Raw genomic sequence first — 14,134 nt, 5'->3', positions numbered from 1 at the left:
CTGTAATTAAGATATACAGGCACATAGGATCGGTCTTTTTAAGTAGAAGGTCACTTCACACTTGCATTAGAATTCTTGACAAGCAAGAATTTATGAATTTGGGGTACTTCTGCCCAATCCTCAAAACCCTAAATCAAATCATAAGAAGGGGAGGGAACAAAGGTTAGTTCACAATCACTACACCGATTTTACAAGTCACACATCAACTACCATTCACTACAATGGGGGATTTGCAAGTTAAAATAACCCCCTATTTCTACATGCCTGGTAAAATATATACACAAAATTGTTTAGAAAGGATTTCTTCAGTAGAATACAAGTATCCGAGCACCATAATTCAATTTTAGATGATTCCCTCTTTTTAAATGTAATTACCAATTATCCACGACAGACAGAACATTTTATATCGAATTCCTCAAAATGAGAGAGCAAAAATAAAGAAGAAATCTATAATCTTATATCTCCGTTCGCAAATATAGATATTATCATACATCTATTGGTCAAAGTGACTTATAGGTCCGTTTGGACCGGGTGTTAATTATACTGCACTTTCTAAAGAAAGTTTAGGTATATTCTTGCTACCCTTGTCCGTCCGTCAATCTGTCACATTTTCTTCCTCCTCAAACTTTTCTTTTATTTTAAGTACTAAGTAATTACATGATAAGTGGTGTCCTGAGGATGTACAATAAAGTTTTGGAATTTTCAATTTTATCAGGGGACAAATCAGAGGTAAAAAAAAAAAGGGGGGGGACGGTTTTTCTAAATACCTCTGGTTCCCAGAACTATTTTTACGCAGTAGCTGAATCATCTTTGGAAGATAGTTGGTGGTGTCTTGTAGATGTGTAAAAAGGTTTTGTAATTTGTATTATTATCCAAGAAGCCAGTTGGGGTAGATAACGACATATTTCTACAAAAATGCTGGTTCCCAGAACTCCTCTCATATTTTATACAGTAGACAAATCATCTTTGAAAGATGATTGGTGTTGTCTTGCAGATGTGAACTGATGTTTCAGAATTTCCATTTTCACCCTGGGGCCCAAATGGGGGTCGAAAAACGATGTTTTCTCTAAAATATATTATGGCTCCCAAAACTTCTCTTACATTTTATGCGGTAGTAAACTCTTTTTTTTTTTTTTTTGGAAGATGATTTGTGATAACCTTTAGATATGTAATAAGCTTTTGAAATTTTCATTTTCATTCTGATGGCCAAAAGAGGGTAAAACATTGGTCGGTTTTATGTTGGGATTTTTTACCCCTGGTTCTTAGAACTACTCTTGAATTTTACGCAGTAGCAAAATCATCTGTTGGGAGGTATATGGTGGTGTTATATAGATGTGCAATAAGGTTTCAGAATATTTATTTCACCTCAAAGGTCAAATAGGGTGGGAATACAACGAATAAAAACCTGGGTGTTTAGTACATTGTGTCATGTGCAACAAGAGTATATTTATTTTAATTGTTGGTATCTCAACTATTATGCATTTTAGATTTAATCAATTAAATTAGAAGGGGGTCGGATGATCTATAAAAATACATTATATGCATGGTGAAGATTATATATCTTATATATCTTGATATGTGCAGCAGAAATACATGGTTTAGGGGTCAGTACCTCAATTGCTTTAAATATTTTCAACAATTATGAAATGGGGTTTGGGATGACTCCAAGGTCACTTGCCCAATAGAATACTCAATGAATCTTGACATATGCAACAAGAAAATGTATAACATTGGGTATGTTATATGGTACGACGGAGAGTGCAACTAAAGACAAACACAGTGCGGGTATCACTGTTTTATGTCAACATCTAGTCACCATTGTAGAAACATTTGACCTACAAAATCCAGAATCATCCACACGTACATCTCCCCAAAGATGGGAAGTCCACACAAAAAACCACATAGATTTATTTTCATCGACAACTTGTCTTCAAATATTTTCGAAATTGCTTTTCATAATTCCCCCATGCAAAATAGCTTTGAGCTTTTTTTTTTAAATTAAGTTGTATAAAAAAATTGATTTTACGACAATTTATAATGAAAATTGACTACTTCATAACCCTATATCTTTTTCTGTCTTATTCTTCCCGCACTTTCTAAAGATAGTTCGGATATATTGTTGTTACACTAGTGCGTCCGTCCGTCTGTCACACTTTCTTCTCTTTCAAATATCTTTTATTTTAAGATAGGTCATTACACTAAAGCTTATACTCTATATGACATAACGTCACAAGATGGCGATTTCAATGTTTTGTGAAATTATTTGTATCGATCGATTTGTTTGTCTATCATTGTAGCTCAGTGGTTAAAGCATTGGGCTGGTGAACCACATATCTTGAGTTCAAATCCATCACAATCTTTTATTCATATGTGTTGAAATGAAAAAAAAATTAAAAATCATGTTTTTATCCAAATTTGTATATGTTTTGCCTTTTTGGCACATATACTTATTGTATATAATCATATCGTTTATAATTAAATCAATTCGTACTGATTCGAGAAACTATTTCAGGGTGTAGTGAGTCACCTTAAGCAGTAACAAATTGCAATTGAATAGAGTATGTGGTGTCCTGTAGATGTGTAATAAGGTTTTGGAATTTTCATCATAAATGTGTAGTAAGTTTTCAGAATATTCAAATGTACCCTGGGGCCAAATTGGGGTGAAAATGATGTCTTTGGTAATCAAACCTGGTTCCCAGAACTCCTCTTATATTTTTACTCAAATTATATTTTAGGAGATGATTGGCGATGTTATGTAGATGTGTAATAAGGTTTAGGGATTTTCGTTTTCATCCTGGGGACAAATGGGGGTCCACACGACGTATTTTTACAAAAACCTGGTTCTTAAAACTCCCTTTACGTTTTTCAAAGCAGACGAATCATCTTTTGGAAGATGATTGGTGGTGTCCTTTAGAAGTGCAATAAGGTTTTTCTTTTTCACCCTGAAACCCACATGGAGATCGAAAAACGTAGTTTTTGCGTTTTCAAAAAATTGGTTCTTAAAACTCTTACAATTTATGTAATAGCCAAATCATATTTTAGGAAGATAATTGGTGGTGGCCTGTAGGTATGCAATAGATTTTTGGATTTGGGGGGGGCCAAATAAAGTCAAACATTAATATTTTTTCGACCAAACACGTCGTTTTTCTAAATACATCTGGTTCCCAGAACTCCTCTTACATTTTATGCAGCAGCTAAATCATTGGAAGATGGTTGGTGGTGTCCTGTAGATGTGTAATAAGGTTTTGGAATTTTCATTTACATCCTCGGGCCAAATTGGGGGAAAGAATACGACGTGTTTTGGTTTTTTTTTTTTTTTTGGTTTTTTTTTGGTTTTTTGTTTTTTTTGTTTTTTTTGTTTTGTTTTTTTTTTTTTTTTGTTTTGTTTTTTTTTTTGACAAAAAAACCCCTGATTTTCAGAACTTCAACATACTTTTGCAGTTGTCAAATTATCTTTTGGAAGATGAATGGTATTGATCTCTAGATGTGTAATGTAAAACTTATACGGTATCAATTTTGATGCACCAGATGCACATTTCGAGAAATAATATCTCTTCAGTGATGCTCAACCGAAATGTTTGAAATCATGATTCTTATTTTCAATCTGAGAGGCAATTAGGAGTTAAACACGAGGTTTTTCTATAGAAAAACCGGGTTTCCAGTAGTCTTACATTTTATGCAGTAGCCAAATAATCTTTTGGGAGATGATTGAAGGTGTTCCTTAGATGTGCAATAGGTTTTCAAAATTCCAAACGATGGACTTAGACTTTATACACAATGAAGAACTATGTCTGATCTTTTTAAAATTCTACATTTCATCACATGGATTATCACATAAAAATGGGGTACCTCTATTGTTTAATAAACTACACCGGGCCATTAGATCGGAACTATCCCTTAATACCAAAGGAAGCTGAAGCATGAAATTATTGAAAAACCCAACCCAACCAAACTTTTAGAATTCCAGGAATAAAATTCCGGAACGATATGACTACATTTATTACGACTCAAATAATCAGATTTATAGCTATATCAACTAATTCTATTAGAATGGTTTTTCTTGCATATTTCGATATTCATTATAGAGAGAGTACCTTAGGTTCAGATCTTCCAACCCAAAACATTATGCACATCTTCAAGCGATGTCCTTTATTAAACATAATATTTCCTCAAAATGGACTAAAATTAACAACCTGTAATTTTCTTTAAAATTCGAGAAAATCAAAATCCTAGGCACATTCACATCTTCCATACTCATACAAATACTCTGTAAAATTAGATCCTCACCTGAAAACTGTAGAAGGAAAAATAAAAGACAAACCATGTACTCTCTATGCAATATTTCCGTAAAACTGACAAAAGTTTAATAACCTGTATCTTTTCCAAAACTTGAACGAATCAAAGTCTTTGCCACAGCATACCTACAATACCCATATAAACACTCTGCAAAATAAGAAGGTTCTTACTTGAAAACTATGGGAAGAGTTCACCATACAAATCATGTACTCTTTTCATATTATTTCCTCAAAACAGACTAAATTCAACAACCTCTATTATTTCTCCAAAATTTAAGAAAATCAAAATCCTTGCCACAAACTCATCTTCAATATATATACAAGTACTCTGTAAAATAAGATAGTCCTTATTTGAAAATTGTAGGAGGAGTTAGCTGGACAACTTATGTAACCTTCATATAACAATAATTTAAAACAAAGGGCCACAACTCCTGCAACAGAAGTCAAAATGGATCAAAATTATGATATGATTTACAATAATCCACAAAGAAACTATATAGCAAGTTTCAACTTGATATGTGACAGAATAATGACATTAGAAACAGAAAACCCAGAACGTCCGGAAGGACAAACAGACATCGCTGTACCATAATACGTCCAGTCTAAAGACGGATATATAAAAATATAAACGAAGGTGCGTTTGCATAGAACTTGAGAATATGGCATGCAAATGTTATTAACTGCTATTGGGAAACATATTCGCCCATGGTCTTTTCGGGAAAGCGAACCTCGCAAACTCCGTCCGCTTTTACACACAACCTCAGTCGAGTATATTTCCTATATTCAAGTAATAACTTATGTATAAAGTGACTTTCTTGCGGCATTAAAACTACCAGATCATTCCGGTTTTAAAAAGATTGTACCTTAGTGGCTACTCATTCACACTATTTGATTTCCTGTTGACTGCTATCGTTCCTTACGTTACCATTGCACTGTACAAGTTAAGAGTAGTCAGAGGACAGCGTCTTTAATTAACTGATTAGAAAATAAGTATAAATCATATATAACAATATGTATTGAATATTAACAGTTGTTTGTCAAGAATGGCAACTTTTACGAAGAATACTAAGGAACTGTCAGTGATTCTGTATTTTATTAACAACAATGGTATCATAGGTATATGTCTGCACACATGAATATAAAAATCAGATGCGCCATGATCTTCCATGAACAGCTTCGTAACATGGTAAACAATTTAATTAGCACAGCGTTTCTGTCCATTAACTTTATCTGGTATTCATAATTGGATATCAAACATCAAGAAAAGATCCCGTCTTCAGAGACTATCCATCATTTTCCTGAGAATGTCGTAATCACGTAAAGGTGTATCACTTGCATGATCGTTATAAAGAATGTATCTTAACATAAGCCTGCTTTGTCTAGTTCCTTTCCATTTCCGAATTTCAGATATTGGAGTATTCAGAATTGTGCGGACCATTGTCTTTCCTCTAATGTTTCCACTTTTTCGTAAAGCATCCCAGTAGTCATATTTCTTTAAAGAACTAAATCCATGGTGATGTTGGAGATACAATCGAGACACATATGCAATAATGTATGTAATAGTACTGCTTGAAGTAGAAACATATTCAGTTTCAACAGAAATTTGGAAAGGTTTCATTATGTCATACTCGTATAAATTTCCAATAATAATCCATGGTATTCCGACGCTTATGCTAAAGAAAACGCTCTGAGCTTTTCGCTTCAGTTTTATTTTCTGCGATATAATTGAGAGACATTTTTTACTTTTATTCCTCTTCATTTTACAATTGACTTTTTCAAATAAAACTTCATGTCTTTTGTATTCCAGTAAGTACTTGTACTTATATGTCTTAGGATTTTTCAAAAATTTCTTTACGTCGTTAACAATACAATTAAATTGAGGTTTGTCTGAAAGAAATTTATCATATCCACAAGACTGACAGAATTTGTCATAATCATCTCCTGATTTTACACCACTCAACTTGATAACTTGCATAGAAAGTACCACCCTTTCCTCATTCGCTTTACTAGCGCAGCTTAGTAACGATTTTGCGTTTCTGAAATTTGAGATTCTACGCTTACATTTCCAAAGTACAGAACCCTTGGGATAAAGGAATGGTCTGAAGTCCAACGCATATCTAACATATAATGCAGCAGAGGATTCAAAATCAATTGACTCAGTCGTATGGAATGATAAATGACCGAAAAAATTTAATAGATATGTTGTTGAAATATTAATATAATTCGTGCAATCAGCATAAGTTTCTCCAAAGTTTATTTGAATTGCTTTTAAAACGTTCACAAGACCTTTAGCGGCAGCAAGATGAGATATGCTGAGAGCGTTTGTGTTCCTGTTGCATATTTGCATTGGGGTCCTATTTTTGATAAGTTTCGTGTTTTGTGCTATATAGCTAGCAATTTTATTATATCTTCTCCCCCGCAGGATGTCAACTTCTATTGTATTTGAAAAAGACATGTTTGTAGACATTGCTTCTTTCATAAAACCGTAATATTCTGGAGAGCATTGTGCATACTCAATTACTAAATCCAAAATATCCCTCCCGTCTTTAGTTTTGACATTCACAGACATTCCATTGTCAATTAGATATTCGAAACCATCAAAATTTCCCCCAATAACAGCCCTATGTAACGGGTTATATCCTTCGTCATCATAGCAAAAATTCATATATTTACAGTTCATCTTAAAATTCAGTGCTGTCTTAACGTACATTCTAAACGATCTCTTGCGGTCTTCCATCAACTTATGAAATGTAAACGTTTTCAAACTATCACAGTTACATTTCAAGAAAGACGATAAGGGGAAAAGACCAAAATACATTGGGTGTATGTATTCCATTGTAGGGATTGTATGGAAAAAAAATGATACGCATTCATAAAAATGGCTAATATTATAACCATGTTCCAGGTATTTTCTCAAAAGTCTTTCAAGGATACGAGGATATCCACGTCGGACACTGTACTGACAGAATACATTAAGTTTCTTTTCTATCATATTTCTTAGAAATGATCTATCGAGAATTAAAGAGATAAAATGCTGATGTGGGTTTATAATAAAGGAATTTGTAGGTGTTAAAATTGATTTTGGAAAACTATCATATGGCGGTAAATTTTTAAACAACAAATCTAGTACTGTTAAATTGTTGATGTCACGAAGCCCAAACAGATCGTTCCAATTTGTGTGATTCCAATCGAGTTCAAAACAAAGCAGATAAAAATTTATATTTCCGTGAATAGCCGCGTAGTGAAGCGGGGTTCTCTTCATCGCATCTCGGGAAAATAATTCTTGTTTTATTCTTCCCAAAACTGTTTTTCTTAAAGGTTGGGTGTGGTCAATGACGGATTGTACATTTTCATATTTAAAACTATCACTCTGAGCAAGGTAATGAACAAAGCCTTGTTTCCTATTATCCAAAGGAGATTCAGGTATTCGGATGAGAAGGAAGTCAAGAAGGGAGTATTGTTTACATATGGCTGCTGAGTGTAATAGTGTAGAACCATTGTATGATCTGATGTTGTAATTGCTTTCGAAATTACTGATCAATTCAAGTCTTCCTTGACAAACTAGGTAGTGTAAAGGTGTTGCTCCAAATATATCACGCGCTGTCCAGAAAGCGTTTTTAAAATTATCATACAGCAAAACTACGGTTTTCGAACTTCCATACTCAGCGACGAGGTGAAACACTGACATGTTATTCAAACACAGGTTTTTATCATATTCCAATTCCTCCGTCTTGCTAAGTTCAAATTCCTCCTTATTCTGATACCCAGAAACACAGCGATGAGCAAACGACACGTTGAGAGACATAAAGAACTCTAAAATGTCTGTCCGATCAAACCTAGCTGCTGTCAAAAGACGTGTTCTACCACCAGATTCTCTACAGTCTAGACTAGAATTGGAGTGTGCTATTAAACGTTTTACAACTTCAGTGTGTCCATTCTGAATTGCTACTTCTATCGCTGTCTCGCATCGTATCATCCGTCTGTCATCCTTAAAAATGTAGTTAAACTGCTGCAAATCAAAATCATTGTCAATAACTTGTAAACGAGTTTGGTGAAACTTTGTCCAATACATCCTCCCTGTGCAAGGAAGACAAATGTCAACAGCTCCATGATACAATAATATTGATACGATATCTTCGTGTCCGTTTTTAGAGGCCAGATAGAGAGAGAAATTTAAACTGTTATGAAATGTACTCATGTAATTCATTAGAAAGTATTTCACAACCGAAGTTTGTCCAAATTCGGAAGCCAGTTGAAAAGAATCGAGTCCACAGGAAATTTTATGTTTCATATGAACCCTATTTCGGAGAAGAATGCGAACGACATTAAGATGTCCATTTTGAGAGGCAATATTCAAAAGATTGTACTCCCACTGGGCAGAATGTTTGCTGAATTTGACTATGTCATTAAAAGAAGTATTCATTATTCTGGGTCCTAATCTGGTAAAATTCACGTTGGCTCTATATTTCAAAAGAGCCACAAGTCCTTCATGATTACCATAGGCCGCAGCCACGTACGAAGCAGTGATATTTCCATCGTCATTTTCGTCAACATGTGCCAACGGAAATTTTAAATACAGATCAAGAAAAAGAGACATACTGGAGTATGAATTCAATCTCAGCGCAGCTCGGTGAAGAAGGAACATCGGAGGATGCGTAAATCTAGTCCTGTAGTGAATACTAGAATAGAATTTTTTTCCAGATTTCAAGTAGAGATCTTTCAATGATTGATTTTTCGAGCAAGATACATATTCTGTTAACTGTAAAATATCAGTATCATTGAAACTCCGTTTAGAATTCACACTTCGTAGGAAGTAGTAAGACAAATGGGCACAACCATTTTGTTTTGATATGTAGAATTGTTCTCTTCTCCTTTCGTTATTTGTTAGAAATTTCGAGAGCGACCTATGAAGGATTATTACTTTCCCACGAACTAGTCTGATGAAATGGCTTAATTCATTTCCTATCAACTTAATTGTGTTAATCTGATCAGCCTCAGGGATGTTAGCAATTTCGAAAATTTCTTCCTCAGACAGCGGTTCAGTGCTTGCACACAATATTTCTAAGATTTTTCGTGTACTACCAAACTGAGCGTCATCGTTTCCAAATATTCTGAGAAATTGATCGTAAAATGATGTTTCAAGTGTATTAGGAATGTTATCGAAAGACAAATGTTCAGTGTCTGTCCACTGTTTCAATACATGCAATACGAAAAGCATGTTGCCTTTTCCATATTTCACAGCTTTGTCGCTGATCTCGTCCACACTTTTGAATACAGATTTGAGATTACTGATGTCCTTCGGTTGAGCATTCCGCAGTTTCTCCTTAACAAAGAGGCCAATATCTCTGTTATTTTTATCGTTCTCTGCTTTTTGTTCAAACACAGTTAAATGTCGGTTTAGTTGAGAGATGAGTGAAATATTACGGGATGAAGTTAGAAATTTGATATATTTTGGAAATTTTGTAATTCTTCTAAGGAGCAGGCTTACAATATTGAATCTATTATCATATTCTATGCACTCGTCCAGGGCATCTATGATGACAATATGAGTTTTTGATTCATTTTTGAGTTGATGAAGTGTCTTGATAATTAGAAAATCTAGACATCCTTCTGCATCCTCAAGACATTTTCCACCTTCAAAATAATCTTTAAACCTTCGATTTTGCTCCAAATACTGTTTAAATTTCGGTATGTACTTTGCAAATCCTCCTGCCATATTTTTGACAAATAATCCTGGAAGCAATGTTTTTTGCGATCCAAAAGTACAAATATGGAAAACGGATATATTTTCGTATATTGGATAACCTGCTTGTCGTTGATCGTCCTGGCACGCGAGATGAGACATTATTGCAGATTTTCCATATCCCATTTCTGCTATAAGCATTACACCTCTAGGGGAAGAACGCATTATATTTTCCAATTCGTAAAGCAACCATTTTCGACCGACTAGGGTGTCGTGTGTAGAACGATAGAATTCAAAGTCGATGTCAACAGCATATGGATATTCATATTCACCGGTTTTGCAACCTATTGGCAAGAAAGAGGATATATATTCATACATTTATATTTCAAGATATAAAACTAATCGGTTCTCCAATTCAATTAATTGACTCTTCATATTTTAATCCATTGTTTTTAAGATATATCTTATTCCAAATTAATGTGGGACATTTAGATTTCCTAGCATATCTTCTTTTTCTTAAAAAATAGATACTGTGTCTTGCTATGCTTCCTAGTCGCATACATTTCAAATAGTGTTGAAGAATTTGTGTCTGGTGGACAGGACTGGGCTCATATTAATGTCTAATAATAATGTAATGACACCCAAAGTCAGTGTAATGGGAGTGTAATGTGTAATGGGCCATGTGTGCAATACAATTAATGGTAATGTAATGCATCACTTGTTGAAGATATACTGTAATGCACATCACATTCATTTACATTTATATTACTTCAAAAAATTGATCGTGAAAGGTGAAGATAACGAGCAGTGATCAATCTCATGACTCCTATAAGCAATACAAAATAGAGAGCTGGGCAAACACGGACCCTTTGACACACCAAGGGTGGGATCAGGTGCCCAGGAGAAGTAAGCATCCCTTGTCGACCGGTCACATTCGTCGTGAACCCTATATTTTGATCAGATAAACGGAGTTATCCGTAGTCAAAATCAGTGTGCCAAGAACGGCCTAACAATCGGTATGAAACACGTCGGACACCACTTGACCCAATGATAGGTTGTATTGACAAACTAGATCGTTATAATGACCACAGAAGTTGCGAAATGCTGATTTTAAGCGAGACTGTTGGCACCTCTATGTTAGAGGTTTAGACTAATTCATTATACTATTGATTGGCTTTTCGACCTTATGAACAAAAATACCATCTCCATGTATATTGTCTTTAAGTGTTAACAGTATTCAATGGACATTTTAGTTCTAATATCTAAGGTATAATAAGAAATACTTCAAATATTTATTGAATGTTTCCCTGAGGCTATTTGTAAGGATTCAGAGTAAACTATTGTGAACTGTTTTCAGAAATTGCTCTTGATATCTGAGTGAAGTTTTCATTCTTGAATTAAACATTGAGCAATCAACCAATAAGAATTGTCTACAGAATTTTAAAGTTATGTAGTATGTATGCGGTGTGACCGTGGGACCGAGCAAAGCAAGAAATCGTCATTGGCGTGTCCAAAGTGATAATCATAATTCCGTTAAGTACGGTATAGATTATGATTCATTCAAAATTAAAATATTTTTGATGCAACTTTCTCTGCGCTAAACACCCAGTAACATCTCAATATCAAAGGGGGATGTATAGGAATAACAGTTCTACGGGATCCGCCTATTTGTTTAACGCAGGAAATAAAACGCAAGGCGACGGAAACCGTGTATTGTGATGTCACATTTAACCTCGACTTTTTTCTCTTTCAAATCAAATAATTATAAACAACAACAATACATCCCGTTTGCAATTTAAAATTAAAACTAAAGAAAATTAACCAATAAATTCAAAATGATAAAAAAAGTAACCGTAAGTATATCATATATTCTTATGTTTAAAAAACTCATGAACTCGTTCACCTATTTAGTCTTATTGTTTTTTATTTGATGATTGGCTAAAAACTTTAACAATTATAATCATGTCATTCATTTATAACAAACTGGACGTTTGAATTACAAATTACACGTCAGTCTTTATTTTTGGCATTCAAAATTAAAACACGAATAACTCTAGAAGCAACTAATGAACAAAACAATATGGCGGCGCCCATAGGATCACAAAATGTTTAGTGAACATGTGTAGAGATTATCGCTATTCATTTGTTGATTTTCCTATTTTTTTTCCTTTTACATACGTGTTACCTTTCGAGCCTTGCTTCGGCCCGTCCGAGCTCCACTCGGTAATATGTAACGTAATGTAATGCACTCTCACGTAATATGTAATGGTGAGGATAAATGTCAAATTTTCTAAGTAATGGTAAATCACCATAATGTAATGCTTTACATTGCTATGTAATTGACCCCAAGCCTGCTGGTGGATTTACCTTTGTAAAATAGAAATAAGAACCCTCACGTTTACTCAACGTGTCACATGTCGAATAATAAGATACCAGCGTGCAATGGAATCAAGAGGTAATATTTAAATGTGAACTTAGCGAATTCAGAATTTTCTTCGACTGTTTGTTTGTTAAGGTTTGATGCTTTGAACTTACCCTCTGGATTATAGGGTTCTTGTGGATAATTTCTGGTCATTATAGAGTACCAATCATCTATAAAAGAAAATTCACCTCAAGAATCTGAATTGGAGACAAATGTACCTTCAACTACCCGGTACATTATTACTCTTGTATTTACCTTTCATGTTAGTGTCTGTCTCGTACTTTAACCAATACGCCATAATCAAGGATGTGAGGAGGAGGAGGAAAACAGGAACGTAATGACACTGTCCCCTTATCGATCTGATGGTACCTGTCCTTGTAGACTGTGGCAATAAATATGTATCTATTTTATTTTGTGCTATGGCAGAATCGTATCGGAGTTCAAATACCTGTCTACAGAGTCCATGTGTACTTGTCTCAACCAGTTCCATATTCTTTTTCCCCAGTTCCTTCAACATGGTAATGAAAGACTTTGAATTTCCGTGATTCAACATTGATGGATGTTGAAACAAACGAATGAGTTCATCAATTGAATCTTTCAAGCTCTTGCTAGTGATTTCAAAATTTATCGTGTGGGCAAAATGTTTATTCCTAATGTTGCGAACAGAATCAAGAAGAGTCTTGTTTTTTCCGATGTCAAAATAAACACAGTTCTGAAACAATGATAAAATTGCTTGAATATCAAACTCTACTGGTGTATTTGAATGCCGTCTGACGTAGACAGAAAATAACTCAGTTTTTGCCAGATCTCTGTCCGGTCCTGTTAACTTTCCAAAGTCAATGTCTTGCCATCTTAGTTTCTTTTTGAATGACGAAAATCGAACATAACTTTCTATTTCTGTCTTCCATTTCTTACAATATGCACACCATGAATTCCCATGCAGATTGTTGCAATAAGTCTTGCAGGTTGGAACAACTTTGGACACATTTCGAATGATCCCACGATAAATATCTTCCAGACAAATGTCAACGTATTGTTTAAGTCCTCTATTCGTGAATCGAAGAGCTTGGATCAACAACATAAAATTATCTTCCTTTATAGAAGAGTGCATCCTTGCTAATTCAAAACGAAAGTAATTTTCAATGAAAACTTTTCGATCGATATGACAACTTCTCTGGTATTCTCGGTTATTTACCAATCTGTCTGGTTTGTTATTTGGGTCCTGAGTTAACGTTCTTCATGTGAATCCTCATAACCAACAAATCCATCTCCATTGTTTATCATATAAACCTCTAAAATCGACACATAGTTCACGTTTATAAAACTGTGACAAAAATCGTTCCCATACCTAATACCAGTAATCTAATACTTCACAGCTACATATCGGTATGCAGTCAAGTATATCCGATGTTATGCATTATGCAAACCGAGGTCCGTGAATAAAACAACCTTTCTCCTACCTAAAATCTAACTCCAAAAGAAAACACAAACACAGGCTTGTAAAGTGGATAGCAGGACGTGCCGGGTGTTTAATAATTGTGTACAGGCGTTAGAAAAGAATGTGTACATGCAACCATAATTTAATTGTATACAAAAATGACACCCATGTCCAGTCCTATTATAACATTGCAATGAAAATTCATCTGTCCACCATTGTTACACAAAATTTTCAGTTACAAAAAATCTAATTTTACGTGTGTCGAGCTGAATGAGCGAGTTCGTGCAGACAGGAAG

At 34.5% G+C, this 14,134-nt stretch overlaps 1 protein-coding gene across 1 annotated transcript; it reads right to left on the bottom strand.

Annotated features, from left to right (window-relative positions):
• Positions 1 to 5,369: 5,369 nt before the first annotated feature.
• LOC125656669 (uncharacterized) lies at positions 5,370 to 13,810 on the bottom strand. The gene is made up of 3 exons (XM_056143561.1): positions 12,656 to 13,810; positions 12,514 to 12,570; positions 5,370 to 10,322 (listed from the first exon to the last, which is right to left on the bottom strand). The coding sequence occupies exons 1-3, from the start codon at positions 13,509 to 13,511 to the stop codon at positions 5,572 to 5,574; spliced, it is 5,664 nt and encodes a 1,887-aa protein (XP_055999536.1). The 5' UTR covers positions 13,512 to 13,810; the 3' UTR covers positions 5,370 to 5,571.
• Positions 13,811 to 14,134: the final 324 nt, after the last annotated feature.

The sequence above is a fragment of the Ostrea edulis genome, chromosome 7 (assembly GCF_947568905.1).
Source record: "Ostrea edulis chromosome 7, xbOstEdul1.1, whole genome shotgun sequence".
Classification (NCBI taxonomy): Eukaryota; Metazoa; Mollusca; class Bivalvia; order Ostreida; family Ostreidae; genus Ostrea; species Ostrea edulis.
This window is presented reverse-complemented; position numbering and strand designations above follow the sequence as displayed.

Coding starts and splice junctions, on each gene's coding strand:
- LOC125656669 (XM_056143561.1), bottom strand. CDS start 13,511: ATGCACTCTTCTATAAAGGAAGATAATTTTATGTTGTTGATCCAAGCT. Junction 12,571..12,655: donor GACAGACACTAACATGAAAG/GTAAATACAAGA, acceptor TTTCTTTTATAG/ATGATTGGTACTCTATAATG. Junction 10,323..12,513: donor AGAACCCTATAATCCAGAGG/GTAAGTTCAAAG, acceptor TCTTGCCAATAG/GTTGCAAAACCGGTGAATAT.